A 15,597-nucleotide genomic window follows, 5' to 3' on the forward strand; every position below is an offset into this window, starting at 1 on the left:
CAGAGAACTTTTGGAAAAAAACAAAAAATACAAAATAAAAAGTAGACTATATATATGTACATACTATACAAGCAAGATGAAATTTGACTATATAAAAATATGTAAAAAATACATATTGCCCCAATAGCTGTGAAAAAAAAAATGTATGGTGCCTTTAGATTAAAAATAACAATAAATAGTGTTACTACTATTGCATAGAAGAATAAAATATACAAAACAGTAAATTATATGTAATATTGCACAAAATATAAAGGAAATATGTGATATTGCACAAAAAGTAAGGAAATTAGCATATGTTGTCATAAATGACGAGAGAAAAACAACAGATTATTTGGCAAATAACATCAACACAGTCTTATAAGTGATGCTGGAGTTGAATAATCTGACAGCTGATGGAATGAAGGACCTATGGTAGCATTCCTTCATACACACTGGATGCAGCAGTCTGTTACTAAAGGAGCTGCTAAGGGCCCCCACTGTGTCATGCAGGGGGTGGGAGGGGTAGTCCATGATCAATGTCAGCTTGGCTAACATCCTCCTCTCACCTACATCCTCAGTGGTGTCCAGAGGGCAGTCCAGGACAGAGCCAGCTTTCCTGACCAGTTTATTGAGTCTCTTTCTGTCCCTCTCAGAGCTTCCGCAGCCCCAGCAGACCACTGCGTAAAAGACTCCAGGACAACCACAGTGTCATAGAAAGTCCTCAGTAATGTCCTACATACTCCAAAGGACCTCAGTCTTCTCAGGGGATGGAGACGACTTTGGCCTTTTCTATACAGGGCACCAGTGTTCGTGGACCAGTCCAGCTTATTGTTGAGGTGTACACTCAGGTATTTGTACTCCTCCACGATCTCAATGTCAAATCCCTGGATGCACACCGGTGTAGTCTGTGGTGCTTTCCTGCAGAATCACCATCTCCTTGGTCTTGCTGGCATTGATGTGCAGGTGGTGTAGTCCACACCAGTCGACCAAGTCAGTGATGACTTCCCTGTATTCCAAATCGTTCCCCTGTGATACACATCCAACAATGGCTGTATCGTTGGAGAACTTCTGGAGGTGGCATCTGGTTGTGTTGTGTCTGAAGTCCGATATGTAGAGAGTGAAGAGGAAAGGAGAGAGCACAGCACCCTGTGGAGCCCCGGTGCTGCAAACTGCCACATCATAATAGTATATCGTAATAATAATAATAATAATAATAATAATGACAAAGGTTGTTACGGAATGTTAAGATTCACACTTTATAAGATAAAATGATCTTTTATTGACTCCCCAGAAGGGAGTGACAACTGCACAAGGACAGAAATAAGTACAGATAAATAGAGAAACTGAAAGAAAATGGATAATTAAAATTGTTTAAAATGAAAATAAGAACAGAATAAAATAGAAACGATGTCAGAGCAATTTGACTCAAAGCACAAAATTGCAGGCAATAGCAATATACATGCAGTACCCACAACGAGTGTTGTACTTGTACTTGAGCTAATAGTGCAATACTAGTACTATACAGCAAAGTCATCAAAGTTGCATATGAAACAGTAAAATGATACAGTCAATCAGTCACAACAGAATATCATGTAATATGATTATGTATTTATACTATTTAGTAATGACTCCACTCCACTGTCAGTTTGTTTTGAAATGGGCATTTTGAAATATAATTTCTGTAAAGAAATTTTGAAGTAGCATTTCCTAATACGTTTGAATCATTTAGAAAATAATTTTACAATTTATTGAATATATTTAGCTATCCATATGACATGACAAACTCTTTGGGGCTGCATAGGCTCTCAGACATTTCTTTTTAACTAAGAAGGAAGTGATTTCTCTTTCCGCATATCGACGATCATTGAAAAAATGGCGCCTCAACTACAACTCCCAGAATTCCCGTTCAACGGCGAGCCGAAGGTTCAAACACGCAGGCAGCACATTTTGTGCACGTTGGTACCTCCCTGAGCATACGCAGCTCACTGTTGTGCAGGTGTTTTGCATAAGGGAGCCACTCGCTTTCGCCTTAACAGACGCTACCTGAAGTCATGACTGACCAGGTGGCTACCATGTGCGATCAGCTTTTCAAAGCTGTGAATGTGATGATGGATGCAGAAACAAGCCAAATTTACCGACTGGAGGCCCTAAAGGTAGCATCGTTATGGATTGCTAGCTAGCTGCTAGTTAGCTGAGCTTGTCATATTGGAACTGTTGTGAAAGAAGAATCAAGTGCCTTTGTAGCGGAATAAAAAGTCAGTTTTTATCAGTAGGCCTAGTAGTAACAGCACTGCTCATATCGTTCCTTTCCGTTTGTTAACGTTAATGTTTGCTAAATTTGCAATGGTGATGGCCAGATGTTGTGCCTGCTAGCCGGTATGCCATTATTACCACCTCACCATCACATCCACTGCCGACTCACGTTCATTCATTCATAGAAATGGTAACATCCGTTTTAATACCGATAGTTTTGCGAAGGGTTATGAAAGACAGAGCCCAGCTTAACAAGGCCAACTAACGTTATATTGCTAATGGCAGCGTTGCACCTAGCTTCAGTGGCTAGTCGGTAGCTAGCTTTATGCTATTTAAAGCATTTATTGTGATGTTACAGAAGCAGTTGTTGTTGTAGCCACTTGACACTGACACGTTACATGTATAGTATTAAGAGTTACTTTAGGTGTTCGTTTAAAACCTCAGAAATTTGAGTTTAAGTGGTTTGTAAGTAGTATAACAAGCTTTATTTCTCAAAACAGTTTTGCGAAGAGTTTAAAGAGACCAGCTCCTTCTGTGTCCCATGCGGCTTACAATTAGCCGACAAAGCCCAGCCAGCTGTAGTGAGACACTTTGGTTTGCAAATCCTGGAGCACGTCATCAAGTGAGTGTAATATAGCACAATGAGCAAAAGTATTTTAATGATTACGTGGTAAAAGCGGTACATTTATAGAAAGTTTTTTTTTTTTTTTTGCAGGTACCGATGGAACAACATGCAACAACAAGAGAAAGTCCAGTTGAAGGAATGTGCCATGCAGCTGTTATCAAATGTAAGTGCGAAACGTGTGGACATCTGTCTTGTAGTTCAAAAGAAAATCTGTCTTACTGACCTGACTCCTGTTTTGGTTGATCAGGGTACTCATTCTATCCTGGAGGAGGAGAGCCACATCAAAGATGTCCTGTCACGAATCATAGTGGAAATGATAAAGAGAGAATGGCCTCAGCATTGGCCAGATATGCTGAAAGAGATGGAGGCTCTCACTAGCCAAGGGGTGAGTAACTTCTGTAATGCAGGAAATTGTCTGTTACTGTAGGACCATCTTCACTTTGCCAGATAGTATGCAATTTGAATAGGATTATGTGATAGCTCAAATGCAAATAAGTACCAGTGTAGAATGAGTCATATTTATTTTTATGTGCCATCATAATGTCAGCTTGGGGCAGTGGTTGATACCCCCATTTTTCAGCATCTTTTTATTTTACAAGTGCAAATTACGTTCTTGTCCTTTCCGAGTTAATTTGCTCTTGTTATGGACTCTTTTTAAAGTCAAATATAAGTGAATAAATACACACAAAAATTCACTTGGGGCTTTTACAGGAGGCACAGACGGAGCTGGTGATGTTGATCCTGCTGAGGCTGGCGGAGGACGTGATCACCTTCCAGACGTTGCCCACCCAACGACGCAGAGACATCCAGCAAACGCTCACCCAAAACATGGAAAACATCTTCAGTTTCATGATGGCAATTCTGCATATTAATGTTGAGGACTACCGTAAACTGGTCAGTGCGGTCTTAACTGTTATTTTGTAGAAATAGGTAGAGTTAGAATTAATTTTCCAGAATTATCATGGTTCTTATGAAATATGATTGATTATATTGCTCAAAGGAAAAAGAAATCAGCAGTGAAGTGACTACACTGTTTGTCATAATTCTGTTTCTCAATACAGAAAGGTTCACCCGGACATGAACTGCAGGTGAGAAAACATCACTGCATCTCTGTGCTTAAATGTACCGCTTGTGAACTCAATTACTTTAATTACTGCGGTGTCACTCTCTTCTCTCTTCCCTCCCTTTTCCCCTTTTTGTCCTTTATTTTTCCCGCCCACAGGCCCGAGCTCACTGTCGAGTCGCTGTGGCTACGTTGAATACTCTTGCAGGCTACATAGACTGGGTGTCTCTGGTGCACATTACCTCCGGAAACTGTCATCTACTGGAGATTTTGTGTTTGCTGCTGAGTGAACCGGAGCTGCAGCTGGAGGCAGCTGAGTGTTTGCTCATTGCTATCAGCCGGAAGGTGAGTCACAGGGGAAGTGTGTGTTGGAAGGCCATGGTTAAGCCACAATGCTAGCCAGGTAGCTGTAAAGACATAATTCTTTCAGTCCCATTTTTTTAGTCAGATAGTTATTCTTGTATGATATCTTTTAAACGGCTTACCATTTAGTTTGGGAGAAAGTTAGGCCACGGGTCATGGAATAAGGTGGTGCAGATGAGAAGCAATAGCGCAGCCATGTGGCTATTTATCACACACTTATTTTGGTTTATAACTCCTGAACTGAGAGGTGTGTGAAACACAACTTTTCTTCTGAATCCTTATACAAACCTAGCAATTTTGCATTTTTTTTCTTTTCACATCGACTCCTACAAATTTCAACATTGCTGATATAATGAATATATTAACATTATATGGTTTTCAGATACACCATACATTATAATAGTATATAAGTCTGAGAGTTCCCTAAAAATCTGATGGAAACCAAACTATAAATGATGCTACATCCTGATTTAAATGCTTGTAAGTCATGAGTCAGACTAATTTTGCCCTCTATCACTGTACGATTCCTAATATTCCCAGACAGGATTTAGGTATTCTCCACCACTGTGTGTATTTGATGCTGCTCCACATGCAGATTTTTTGATACAGTATCAAAATAGCAAATTTAGAGGACTGTGCAGCCTTTATGGAAGATTGTGCTTGCTGAGTACTTTTTAGTTGAAATTTTAATCTGCTTTGTCATTAAGGCTAGAGCAGATAATGTATTTTAGAAGTTTTGGTACATTTGTTGAAATTCTCTTTGCATCCCGACAGCAGTTAGCAAATCAAATGCTGTGACAAAAAAATCTGATGTTGCCGGCCTGTAATAATCCTGTCCAACCGTTTCATTCAACTCCAGCTTCAGTGGAAGAACTGTAGATCAGATGAGTCATGTGACAGTACGACAGTGGATATCTTTATTAAATTAGCAATGGTAACGTGTGATCAATTGTCATTCTGCCACAGGGCAAACTGGAGGATAGGAAGCCATTCATGCTGCTGTTTGATGATGTAGCCATCCACTACATTCTTTCTGCAGCCCAGTGAGTACAACTGCTTCCCTCCAACATCCCTCTTCACAGGCTGCAATCCACTTTCTTCTGTGTCATTGAATGTTTTTTTTTTCTGTCTGGTTACAGATCAGCAGATGGACTGGCAATATGTAAAAAATCTCCTGAATCGCAGTAAGTAATGTGACACAGCTGCCTACTGTGGAGCACCCAGACGTAAAAACCACACAGCTTATGCAGTACATCTGCCTGTGACTTAAAATCCTCTTTACACACTTTATCTTTAGAGCAGTGGAGGTGGTGGAGCGGCGCTACATCTTCCTGAAGAGGCTGTGTCAGGTCTTGTGTGCGCTGGGAGGCCAGCTCTGCTCATTAGTGGTGAGTTGATCCGAATTCGGCCACACTTTAATTCCTGTGTTCGCTTGGTCTTTTGTCTTGGTCCACACACACAAGAAGCACGTTTAGCAGTTTAGGCTTTGTCATATCATGTTCTCCCCATAGGGTTCAGATGTAGAGGTTGAAGTACCTGCAAATCTCAGCAAGTACATGGAGGCCTTGTTAGCCTTCACTACACATTCCAGCCAGGTGAGCTGACAGCACTTTTTGCATGTTGCATGTTTTGGGTTTGAATCAGTAGAATATGAATTCCTCAACTGTGTTTTTGTTTTTCTGCAGTTTTTAAAGTCATCCACTCTGGCTACTTGGGGATCTTTGTTCAGACATGAGACTCTGTCGAAGGAGGCGGTTGTTGTGGAGATGACCATCAAATACCTCAGAGCGTCTATGACCAACTTAGTCAAGGTGATGTCAGCGCTACCATCCCCAGGGCACATGGAAGGCACACAGAGTGTTACTAAAGGTTTTGTCTTTCTCTCCAGACTGGATTCCCCTCTAGAGATGATAACCCCAGTTGCGAATACTCCCGTGTGGACTTTGACAGCGATGAGGACTTCAATTTGTTCTTTAATTGTTAGTATTATGGATTTGGAAGTACTTCACTTAAGGTCTGTACACTTTATTTTATCCCTTGATGTTTTTCATGGTGTCTGTTCATGCTTAACAGCTTTTCGAGCGCAGCAGGGAGAGGTGGTGAGGGGTGCATGTCGCATTGTTCCTCTGGAGGCTTTCCAGATAGCAGCAGAGTGGCTGCAGTATCAAATCGCGAGCCCTATTGACACAGGGGACACCACATGTAAGTGTTTGTCCTCACTCTGGGCACATTGGTGCAGTATCAGAAACAATGGGATTGATAATTCTTTATAGATGTGCTTTGGTTCTCTGCTGGGGAGGATTTTTCTGTACATTTGTGGTGGATTTGGTTCCTGACTTCTCTCTGCACCTCACTAGCTAAGACTGCTGAGGGCCTGTGCTCCCTCCTGTCGCCGTCAGTGGTCCAGTGGGATGCGATGACCGTCTTCATGGAGTGTATGGTCGCACAGATCTTCAAAAATCTGGAGGAGGAGGTAACGGGAGCAATTTCAAGTAACAGAACAAAGCTGTTTTGGAAAATAAGGTTTGATCATAATGATGTGAAGGTTTGCCCCCACCTTCTGCCTCTTACTGTGTAGAAGTTGCCCATAGATCAGAGCATGGAGCTGCTGCAGGCTGTGCTGAACTACGAAACTAAAGACCCGCTCATCTTGTCCTGTGTGCTCACCAACGTCTCTGCTCTGTTCCCGTTTACCATACGAAGACAGCACTTCCTGCCACAGATCCTGTACAAGGTCAGCTGAATCGCCATTGGCTACATGTTATTTATGTGTAATAATGTATTATTGTTGTATAAAACTAGGGGCATGTTTTTTTTCTGCTAGTCTGTATTTACCGTACCAGCATTTTATTTTGTCGCTACAGCTCTTTAAAGCCATCACATTTGAGGTCGGTCAGGAAAACAAGGTGAGTTGCCTTCACAGCACCAAATATTGGCACTTTTCTTAATCCGTCATGTCCGCCACCAAAAATATATTCTTCATCCAACGTCCTCTTCAACTTCAGGCACCTCGGACCCGAGCTGTAAAGAACGTGAGGAGGCACGCCTGCTCTTCCATCATCAAAATTTGCCGGGATTACCCAAAGTTCATCTTGGTAAATGCCCTTGTATGCCAGTTAAAGTAAAACAGCATGGGGTGGATTACACTCGCTTTCAGTTGATGGATTATAAAATCCAAAATGTGTACCTGAAGCACACCGTGCTGATGAACAGGCATGAGTAAACGTCACGCCATTTATTCTTTTACCCCCCCCAGCCTTGTTTTGACATGTTCTACAATCACGTGAAGAAGCTGTTCTCAGGCGACGCCACGCTGACACACATGGAGAAATGTTCCCTGATGGAAGCTCTGGTGCTCATCAGTAACCAGTTCAAAGACTTTGCAAAGCAGAAGGCTTTTCTGGATGAACTGATGGCTTCAGTGGTTTCAGAATGGACCTCAGATGAGATGAGGCAGTGCGTTTTGAATCCTTTCTATTCCCTTCAAATTGTATACGAGGTATTTTAATGTCATGACAGATAAGTCACAGTTGTCTCGTCTTTGTGTTTCAGTGTGCTGAGGGACCCTGCCATGTTCCTGTCCTTTGTTGGAGCTGATCAGGTGGTCACTGAACAAAGTAAAGATACAGACACTGCGGGCCTTAATCGAGGGAGGGTGAGTGTGTAGGTGTAAACTGAGTTAGTGAGGGCAGACTATGATAGTCATATAGCTCACATACCTCAGGCTTCATGCTTGTTTTTTTTTTTTTCTTCATTTTGGATCTGAATGGCAAAGTGTTGCAAGTAAGGCTGCAAAAAATTATACTAATGTACAAGACACTGCAGTAGGAAACACATTAAGTGCTCCAGAATAGCCTTTTTCACAACACTGCAAGACACAGAGGGATTTTAGGCTTCAAAGATACCACAAAATTTGTCCAGTGCCACTTAAGGAGCTTTCTTGCGTTCAGTCAGTGTCTTGCGTTCAGTCAGTGTGACTTACCAGATCAAATAAACAGTTACAAGATGCTTCCTGTAAATTCCATTGGTCAAAGTTGTTTGCCACATAAGCAGAGAACAACTTGCCGGACAGAAAACGTCCTTCACAGATTTTCTGCATCAACCCCAAAAGCTCAGTCTGTGGCCATGCTAGCATCTATCACTACACTGCTAACATGGCTAACGATGGCTTGGAGGCGGCTATAACAGTGTAACACTTAACTGTTTATCCCGTCTCTTTTGACCTTCCTCTAGTTGAGTTTCTGTTTGTATGCCATGCTGGGGGTGGTGAAGCGTGCACACTGGCCTGCAGATCTGGAGGAAGCTAAGGCTGGTGGCTTTGTGGTGGGCTACACCCCCGCAGGAGCTCCCATATACAGAAACCCCTGCACCTCTCAGTTCCTGGTCTTGCTGCCCAACCTGCTGGCTCTAATAAGGTAGGGCTGACACTGTACCTTACACCTACCTGTACTTACCTCCTTTTTTTTTTTTTTTTTTTTTTCACAAATGTATTCATCCATGTTTCCTTTGTGGGAAAGTAAGCAGGACTAACAAAAAAAAACCAAACTTCATCATAATATCTCCGTATCCGGCCATTTACATGTGATATACACATGGGTCTGACCTTGATATATAGGTGGGACATGTCTGCGGTTCGGGTTTTATCAGTGTGTGTAACGGTGTCTCAGTGATAATACCTGCTGTTATGCTGATCTGTGACCAGTCTCTTTTCTGTACTCCTCCCTGTAGGACTCAGAACAGTCTGTTCCTGCCTGAGAACATGGCTCGTCTGAGTGAGACCTTCTCCAGGGCCCATGAGGTGATGGATGCAGAGAAAAATGTGGTTCTTGGTAAGAGGAGCTTTGTGCACATGTGTTACACCCCATAGTGAGCCATCGTCTGAAAACACTGGTTAAACGTTCTCAATATGTGCTTTCTGCAGGTCTCTCTCAGCACCTTCTGGATATCTATGACTCTCCAGTGTATAGAACCAACCTGGAGCGCATGCAGGGATTTTTCGCCACATTGTATGACAACTGGTGAGAATCGTGTTGCAGCAGTTGCAATTTTCCACCATACTTATTTTTGTATTGTTTATACCTCACATGTTGTTGCAGAAAGAATATACCTCCTCTTCTGATCGCTTCATCTCTTCATCTGTGTAGCTTCCACGTCCTGGGGAATGCAGGTGTGTCCCTGCAGCAGGATTTCTACACCATAGAGAGGCTGGCTGAAGAAATAGCTGCTTCTGCTTTTGTCTCCCTCGACCATGTGCCTGACCACAGACTTCGTCCTATGATTCATATCCTCATTTGCATTTGCTTCATTTGATTTGATCAGTTTTTCCTATTGCCATGCTTTCATCAGTGGTTTGGTGATACACATTTGTGATCTTTTTAGACTCCTTTAGGTGGATACTACTCCACCCATACATAAACAATGCTAAGCTGCTATGTTAACATGGAATTTCCTTAACCAGTGTTACGAGTGTTCCTGAGGCAGCTGGTGCTATCGTGTCCTCAGGAGTACTACGACAGTCTGCTCTGCCCCCTGCTGGGCCCTCTGTTTGCCTACATGCTGCAGGTCAGGATCTCCACAGTGCCTATTCTGTATATTATTAATCTCACCATTAGATACACTTCATTTGCTCAGTCAGAGTTGTTTTTGCTGCCAAATCTCACGGCCTTGCTTTTGTTTCATGCTGCAGAGGCTCAACGTCAAGTGGCAGGTCATCAACCAGAGGACCTCTGTCAAGTAAGTTGTGGTGCATCGATTGAATGTGTTTATATCACTGGATCTGTGCTTGTAAAGTATGACTGTGAAGCAGAGGAAGCTGGACATTATGCACTTTATTTAAGAAAACAGGTGCTTCCCTTAGCTCCTCAGTTGGGATGGCTATGATTGAGTCACAGCTGAAGCCGTAAAACAAATTGCCCAAATATAAATCACAATTCACGCTGTTTGACAAAACGGAACTGTTTTAAACACAGTTCCGTTTTGTCTTTATGCACAGCTGAGAGCTCTTCTCAAATCACTCTAAAACCTCTGAGTATACTAAATGTTTAACTCTTTGATAGCTCTCTGTGTCTTACTCAGCAAATTGGATATGTGGACTCACTGGCAGCTTGTTTGTTGTGCTTTTAGTGGCGAGGATGAGGAGGAGGCGGTGTGTCAGGAGAGCCAGGTAACGCAGGAGATGCTGGAGGAGCAGCTGGTCCGCCTGCTCACCAGGGAGGTGCTGGATCTCCTCTGTAAGTTTCAGCATCTCAAGTAACGTGCTCCCACTTCCATTTCTATGCAAGTGTTACGAGTGAATTATAATCTGACAGTATATAAAGGTGTGGTAAAACATCAGGTAAATGCACTCTTGATTTAAAGCATATGTTTCTGTAAACTGATTGTTTTGAAATAAGATGGAGTTTAGGGCTTGACAGTGAACTAAGTGTTAACAAGCATTGCGCTGTGTACCATGTGCCAGCCACTTTGCATTTGCTGGCACGAATATTGATTGGAAATAAAATATTTATTGCTGAAGTGAGTTATTTTTATTGCACTGACGTTGTAGTTGTTTTATGATAGCAACATAATGTCCCCGTCCAAACTCACTGCAAAGCAAAGCGCGAAAAGAAGCTCGGGGCTTAATCGTTGATACCGCTAATGCACTTTAGTCATGTGGTAAGGTTGTGTTTGAGCCAGCTACGCAAGTTAAAAACAGTTTCAGGGCACATTAGGAAAGTGCAGATATCAGCCATAATTCTTAGAGCTGAGACTCTACACGTTGAGCTGTGTTCCTTCCAGGTTAGCGGACACCTTGAAGCCTGTGGCACAGTTCACAGTTTAGCTATCCTCCACTTTATTGTTGCTGTTCATCAGGTTTAGAATTGACTAAAATGAGGGTGAATTTGAGAGCTGAGTTATTGTGGGGCTGTAATACTTCTCTTCTTCCTTCTCTTCTAGCTGTGAGCTGTATTTCCAAAAAAGTGCCTGAACCAGCAGCAAATAAGGAGGAAATAGAGGGTAAAAAAAGTTGAATCAATAGGTAGATTTTGTGTGTTTTTTGTTCTGTCAAGCACCTCATTGTTCTAAATGTGCTCTCGCAGAGGAAGACATGATGATGGATTCAGTGCAGACGCCGTCTCCTGCGCAGCCCACAGAGGAGCTGACCGAGCTGGGAAAATGCCTGATGAAACACGAGGTCAGCCTGAAACGTAACATTCAGAGGGCAGCGCCGGCACTCATTAAATGCTCTGCATAAACTCAGTTTCTCTTTTTCTTTATTCAGAACATCTACATGACCCTGTTGACCCTCTCCTTCACCTCACTGTCATGGAAGGACACCACTAACTGTCACCGCACTGCTTCCATGGTCTGCTGGACCCTTCTGCGGCAGGTAGCACACTTGATGTTCAATATGCGTCTGGATCTTTTTTATCCTTTCATGTCACACTTTCTTTTTGAAGGATAATGCTGGCCATATTCTATGTTGTTGTTATTGTTCCATGAAAAGGACTGAGTTCTGACTTCCCTACCCTGTTTGTGGCCCTCAGCACCAAGCCCTTTCATTTCTACTGAAGAGCTTTAAACGCAGGGCACAAGTGTATTTCGTTTAAAAATTTTAAAAAAAGCTTTAAAATTTCCTGAAACAGCTGGGTGCTGTAGGTTGTAGCAAATGTTATTCTAAGAGTAAATAGTGCATTTGTTTCACCATCAGATTTGGTGCTCAGTGTGTATTTCAGCAGCAGGCCGTGTACATGGGATTGACTAAAAATTAACTACAGCACTAATGAAAGAGCATCCATCGTCCAGTGCAGCAGTGTGGCCCATTGATGTGTTTCAAATACACAGGAAATACTTGTTTGTAGGAACAATTAATTTCAGGTTTTGGTCTTTTAATGGGGTTTGTGGACAATAATAGCATAAAAAATCACCAGACTATGAATACTGTCCAGTGTTCCTTTCGAAGTTCAGGGAAAAATAAACTTAATGGAGGTATTTGTGACCCCCAACCTTTTTTAAAAAAAAAATGAGTTAGACTTATTCTGTAGTGGTAGCTGCTAAAAATCTTACATTTTTACATATTAAGTTTTCATCCCACACCCACTCTGCGTCTCCTCAGGTCGTAGGGGGGAATCTTCTTCCTGAGGCTGTCACGTGGTTCTATACCAGTGTTCTTCGGGGTCTTCAGGTTCATGGGCAGCATGAGGTCTGCAACTCCACCCTCTCTCAGCTGGCCATGCTCATCTATGAAAACCTGGTGAGGCTAATGGAAAAAATCTGCGATATCTGCTCTTGATTCCTGCCTTTGGTTGGTGCAAGAAGTGACCTTGGACTGCGCACATATATATATATATAATTTGTAAATTTGTCAAGCTGAAATGAAAACTCCAAATGATTAATTAATGACTAATTGTTTCAGCTCTGAAGTCATATAGTACTTGGGTAAAGCTAATTTTCCATTCATGTGGAGATGCATCCTGAGAATGCATTGCTTTTAATCTCCTTGCTTGTGCATGCACCTGTCCGTCCATCTGTCTCAGCGGCCTCGCTACATGGAGCTGAGAACAGTGATGACCCAGATCCCAAACATCAGTGTGGAGGCTCTGGACCAGTACGATCACAGGCTCATAGACCCCAATGCCCAGAAAGCTGGAGACAAGAAGAGGAAAGACCAGTTCAAGAAGCTCATTGCAGGGACTGTTGGGGTAATGTTACATTTAGCCACTAGAGGGCAGTGTTTCTCTATTTTATCTCACTGTGGGCATCAGCGGTGACCAGAGACACAGGTCTAATAGTGCAAGTCATTACTCAGCAGTGTGATTCTGGCTGTGTTGTAAATCTTCTGTGCTCGGCAGCAAAAAATGTGCAGCAGCTCAACAGGGCTGTACGATCTAATGAAATTCTTTCTGGTAGATCTTTGGATGGCTCTGTTTAACCCCTCCTCTCTGTGTCCCCCTGCCAACAGAAAGCTCTGTGCCAGCAGTTCAGGAAGGAGGTTCATATCCGGAATCTTCCATCGCTCTTTAAAAAGCCGAAGCCGGACAAGGATGCACTGAACAGTGAAGCTCTGGGCCTGGCAGCTCTCTTCTCCCCGGAGAATAACACCCTGTAGAACACATGGTGGTTCTAATGGACTTCATACTGAATGAAGACATAGTTATGTGTACACACCAGGGTTTCCCTCAGCATCCTCAAGCTGCGGCAGTGCGGCACCACCTAACATAACTGTCAACACTCCTGTTTTTTCATCTTTTTAACCCTCACAGCACCACTCACACTCAATGATATTCCACTAGTCATTTGTACAGGCAGGTATCACACAGTAGATCCATATCCCACACTTCTTCTCCATTCCCCTTGCACATACCAATAAAGGAGGTACATGAGCTATGGAAATTTTGTAGGACATATTTTTCTGTGTCAGATTGTATTACGAGATAATCTTGAAATAGCAGGCTAACCTCAAATGTTTGCTCTGCAGCAGAAGCTTTATTGAACCACAAAAATATCTTAAAATTAAGACGATTCTGCCATTTTATTTGGGGCCTTTTTCATTTTAAAGTGCAATATTTGCCCGTTGCCCACCATCATGCACACTAAACATGTACTGAAAGTCCGGCTGTGGTTTGATATTCAGCATAGAAATTGGCATCTAATGATATCCAAACAAGCAAAGCCCGTTTAGCCAATAGCCACAGGAGTAGCCTGTTTGGAAGGTGTGTGTGTGTGAGGGAGCTTGTGGAGAGGTAGAGACTTTTTGTACTTAGAAAGGTTTTTCGTAATTTCAGGGGTTAGTGTTGGCAGATGTGTTGACCGACCACCATGCTGCTGTCATATCCTGGGTCTAAAAGAAAGGAAGGAACGTCTAAGACAAATCCTCGTACACATTTCTCTTTTTACCCTTATTTCCTTTTGACTGGACAAGCTTGAATGCGGTTTCTGATTCTGAAGGATGTGCTAATGGTACCTCAGGTGTGACGTTCCCCGTGATGGGGTGAAGATACTTATGGAAACATACTCTAAGAAGAAAAGCAGCTGGATTGTGTTTTCATGAGCGGTTATTGTAGGTTTAAGTATGAACAACAGTTTTTTTAATTTTTTTATTTTGCAGATGTTACACAGCAGTTGGTTCATGCAATGATAGTTTGTTTTTTGCCAGTTCTTCATATCAGCACGACTTTCATGCCCCGACGTCTGTTTTGGATTGATTGTTTCGTACGGAGCACATATCATGCTAAAAGTAATGCAGCCACATTTTGTGCCAAAACACTTAACAGTGCTTGTTTGACAAAGGTGACCGGATTTCTTTTTTTTTTTCTGAGAAACAAAACCTAATAATGTATAACTTTGATAAATATTATTTAATGGTGGACACAACAACTAATGTGTAGCTTAATCCAAGTCTCTCTCTGTGTTCAGTTGGTGATGCTATTCTGTTTTTTTTGTGTTTTTCATGTTTTTTTTTTTCCAACCATGAGGAAAAGATGAACCAGCACTACATTCCTTCAATGTCTAAAGGATTGTTTTGAAGCATAATTTGTTGGATGTATTTTGCTCTTATGGAGCTGCCATGTTAGAGAGTGATTTGTTTTTTGTTTGCTGTTTTTAAGAACTATGTTGTGTAGATTCAGACCAAAATAGTAAATGGTTTTGGCTTGGAGTGACCTTCAATGCGTTTAGACGGGTCTGCATTTCAGATGCTGTTTCACCGTAACGGGTGGACATCATACCAGAAATAGGAACATGTCTGAAATTTTGCTGAAACGAATTCATCCCTGTCTTTGTGATTGTATGTTCACATGTGGACATTTTTAAAAATGCTTGTTCAACACTAAACTGTTCTGTACAAAGGATAAATTTGGCTTTTTAAAAGTGTAGTGTGGTTTATATTTTGTTGTTTTTAAATAAAAAAGATCTTAATTTAAATGTGTCTAAAATCAATCTTTAGATTTTTTTGAATTAGAATAAAATAAAAGTAGTTCTTAAGAAAATATATTTAATTGCTCTATACACACATTTGGGTCATATTAAGTTTTTAGTTATTTTGTATATGCAAACATTTTGCAAAATGACCGATATGGGGATGTTATATATATAGATTTGGGTGAAATACAATCCTAAAAGAAAACCAATACTATGAGGAAAACAATTTATATTAAATCAATCAAACCTTAAAGGCCTAAGCCTTTGTTTTGTTCCTGTTCCTCTGGGCAAAACCATTTTATACTCTTGTACTTATTGTATATTATGATGATGTCAGTGAACCTTTTCACTGAAGTAATGTTTAATGTCATTTTGAGAAATGTCAATATATGAAATGTCTGCTCTTAAATAAAAA

General features: G+C 41.6%; 1 protein-coding gene across 1 annotated transcript; it reads left to right on the forward strand.

Moving 5' to 3' along the window:
* The first annotated feature begins 1,962 nt into the window (after positions 1-1,962).
* Positions 1,963-15,175, forward strand: LOC121613755 (exportin-5). Its single transcript, XM_041947373.1, has 33 exons — positions 1,963-2,132; positions 2,733-2,854; positions 2,948-3,020; positions 3,105-3,242; positions 3,569-3,751; positions 3,919-3,945; positions 4,080-4,265; positions 5,250-5,326; positions 5,423-5,467; positions 5,581-5,671; positions 5,795-5,878; positions 5,969-6,094; positions 6,172-6,262; positions 6,357-6,485; positions 6,641-6,756; positions 6,862-7,017; positions 7,148-7,189; positions 7,289-7,378; positions 7,540-7,739; positions 7,836-7,938; positions 8,517-8,698; positions 9,012-9,112; positions 9,205-9,301; positions 9,428-9,564; positions 9,748-9,845; positions 9,970-10,016; positions 10,407-10,513; positions 11,220-11,279; positions 11,363-11,457; positions 11,545-11,652; positions 12,379-12,516; positions 12,800-12,964; positions 13,225-15,175. Exons 1-33 carry the CDS (start codon positions 2,031-2,033, stop codon positions 13,369-13,371), a joined length of 3,663 nt encoding a protein of 1,220 aa, XP_041803307.1. The 5' UTR covers positions 1,963-2,030; the 3' UTR covers positions 13,372-15,175.
* The last annotated feature ends 422 nt before the right edge of the window (positions 15,176-15,597 follow it).

This window comes from Chelmon rostratus, chromosome 11, assembly GCF_017976325.1.
Source record: "Chelmon rostratus isolate fCheRos1 chromosome 11, fCheRos1.pri, whole genome shotgun sequence".
Classification (NCBI taxonomy): Eukaryota; Metazoa; Chordata; class Actinopteri; order Chaetodontiformes; family Chaetodontidae; genus Chelmon; species Chelmon rostratus.

Bases quoted from the DNA above. Each gene is read 5' to 3' on its own strand.
- LOC121613755 (XM_041947373.1), top strand. From the start codon at position 2,031: ATGACTGACCAGGTGGCTACCATGTGCGATCAGCTTTTCAAAGCTGTG. The intron at 3,752-3,918 runs GTCAGTGCGGTC...TTCTCAATACAG, and splicing joins TTGAGGACTACCGTAAACTG to AAAGGTTCACCCGGACATGA. The intron at 7,018-7,147 runs GTCAGCTGAATC...TTGTCGCTACAG, and splicing joins TGCCACAGATCCTGTACAAG to CTCTTTAAAGCCATCACATT.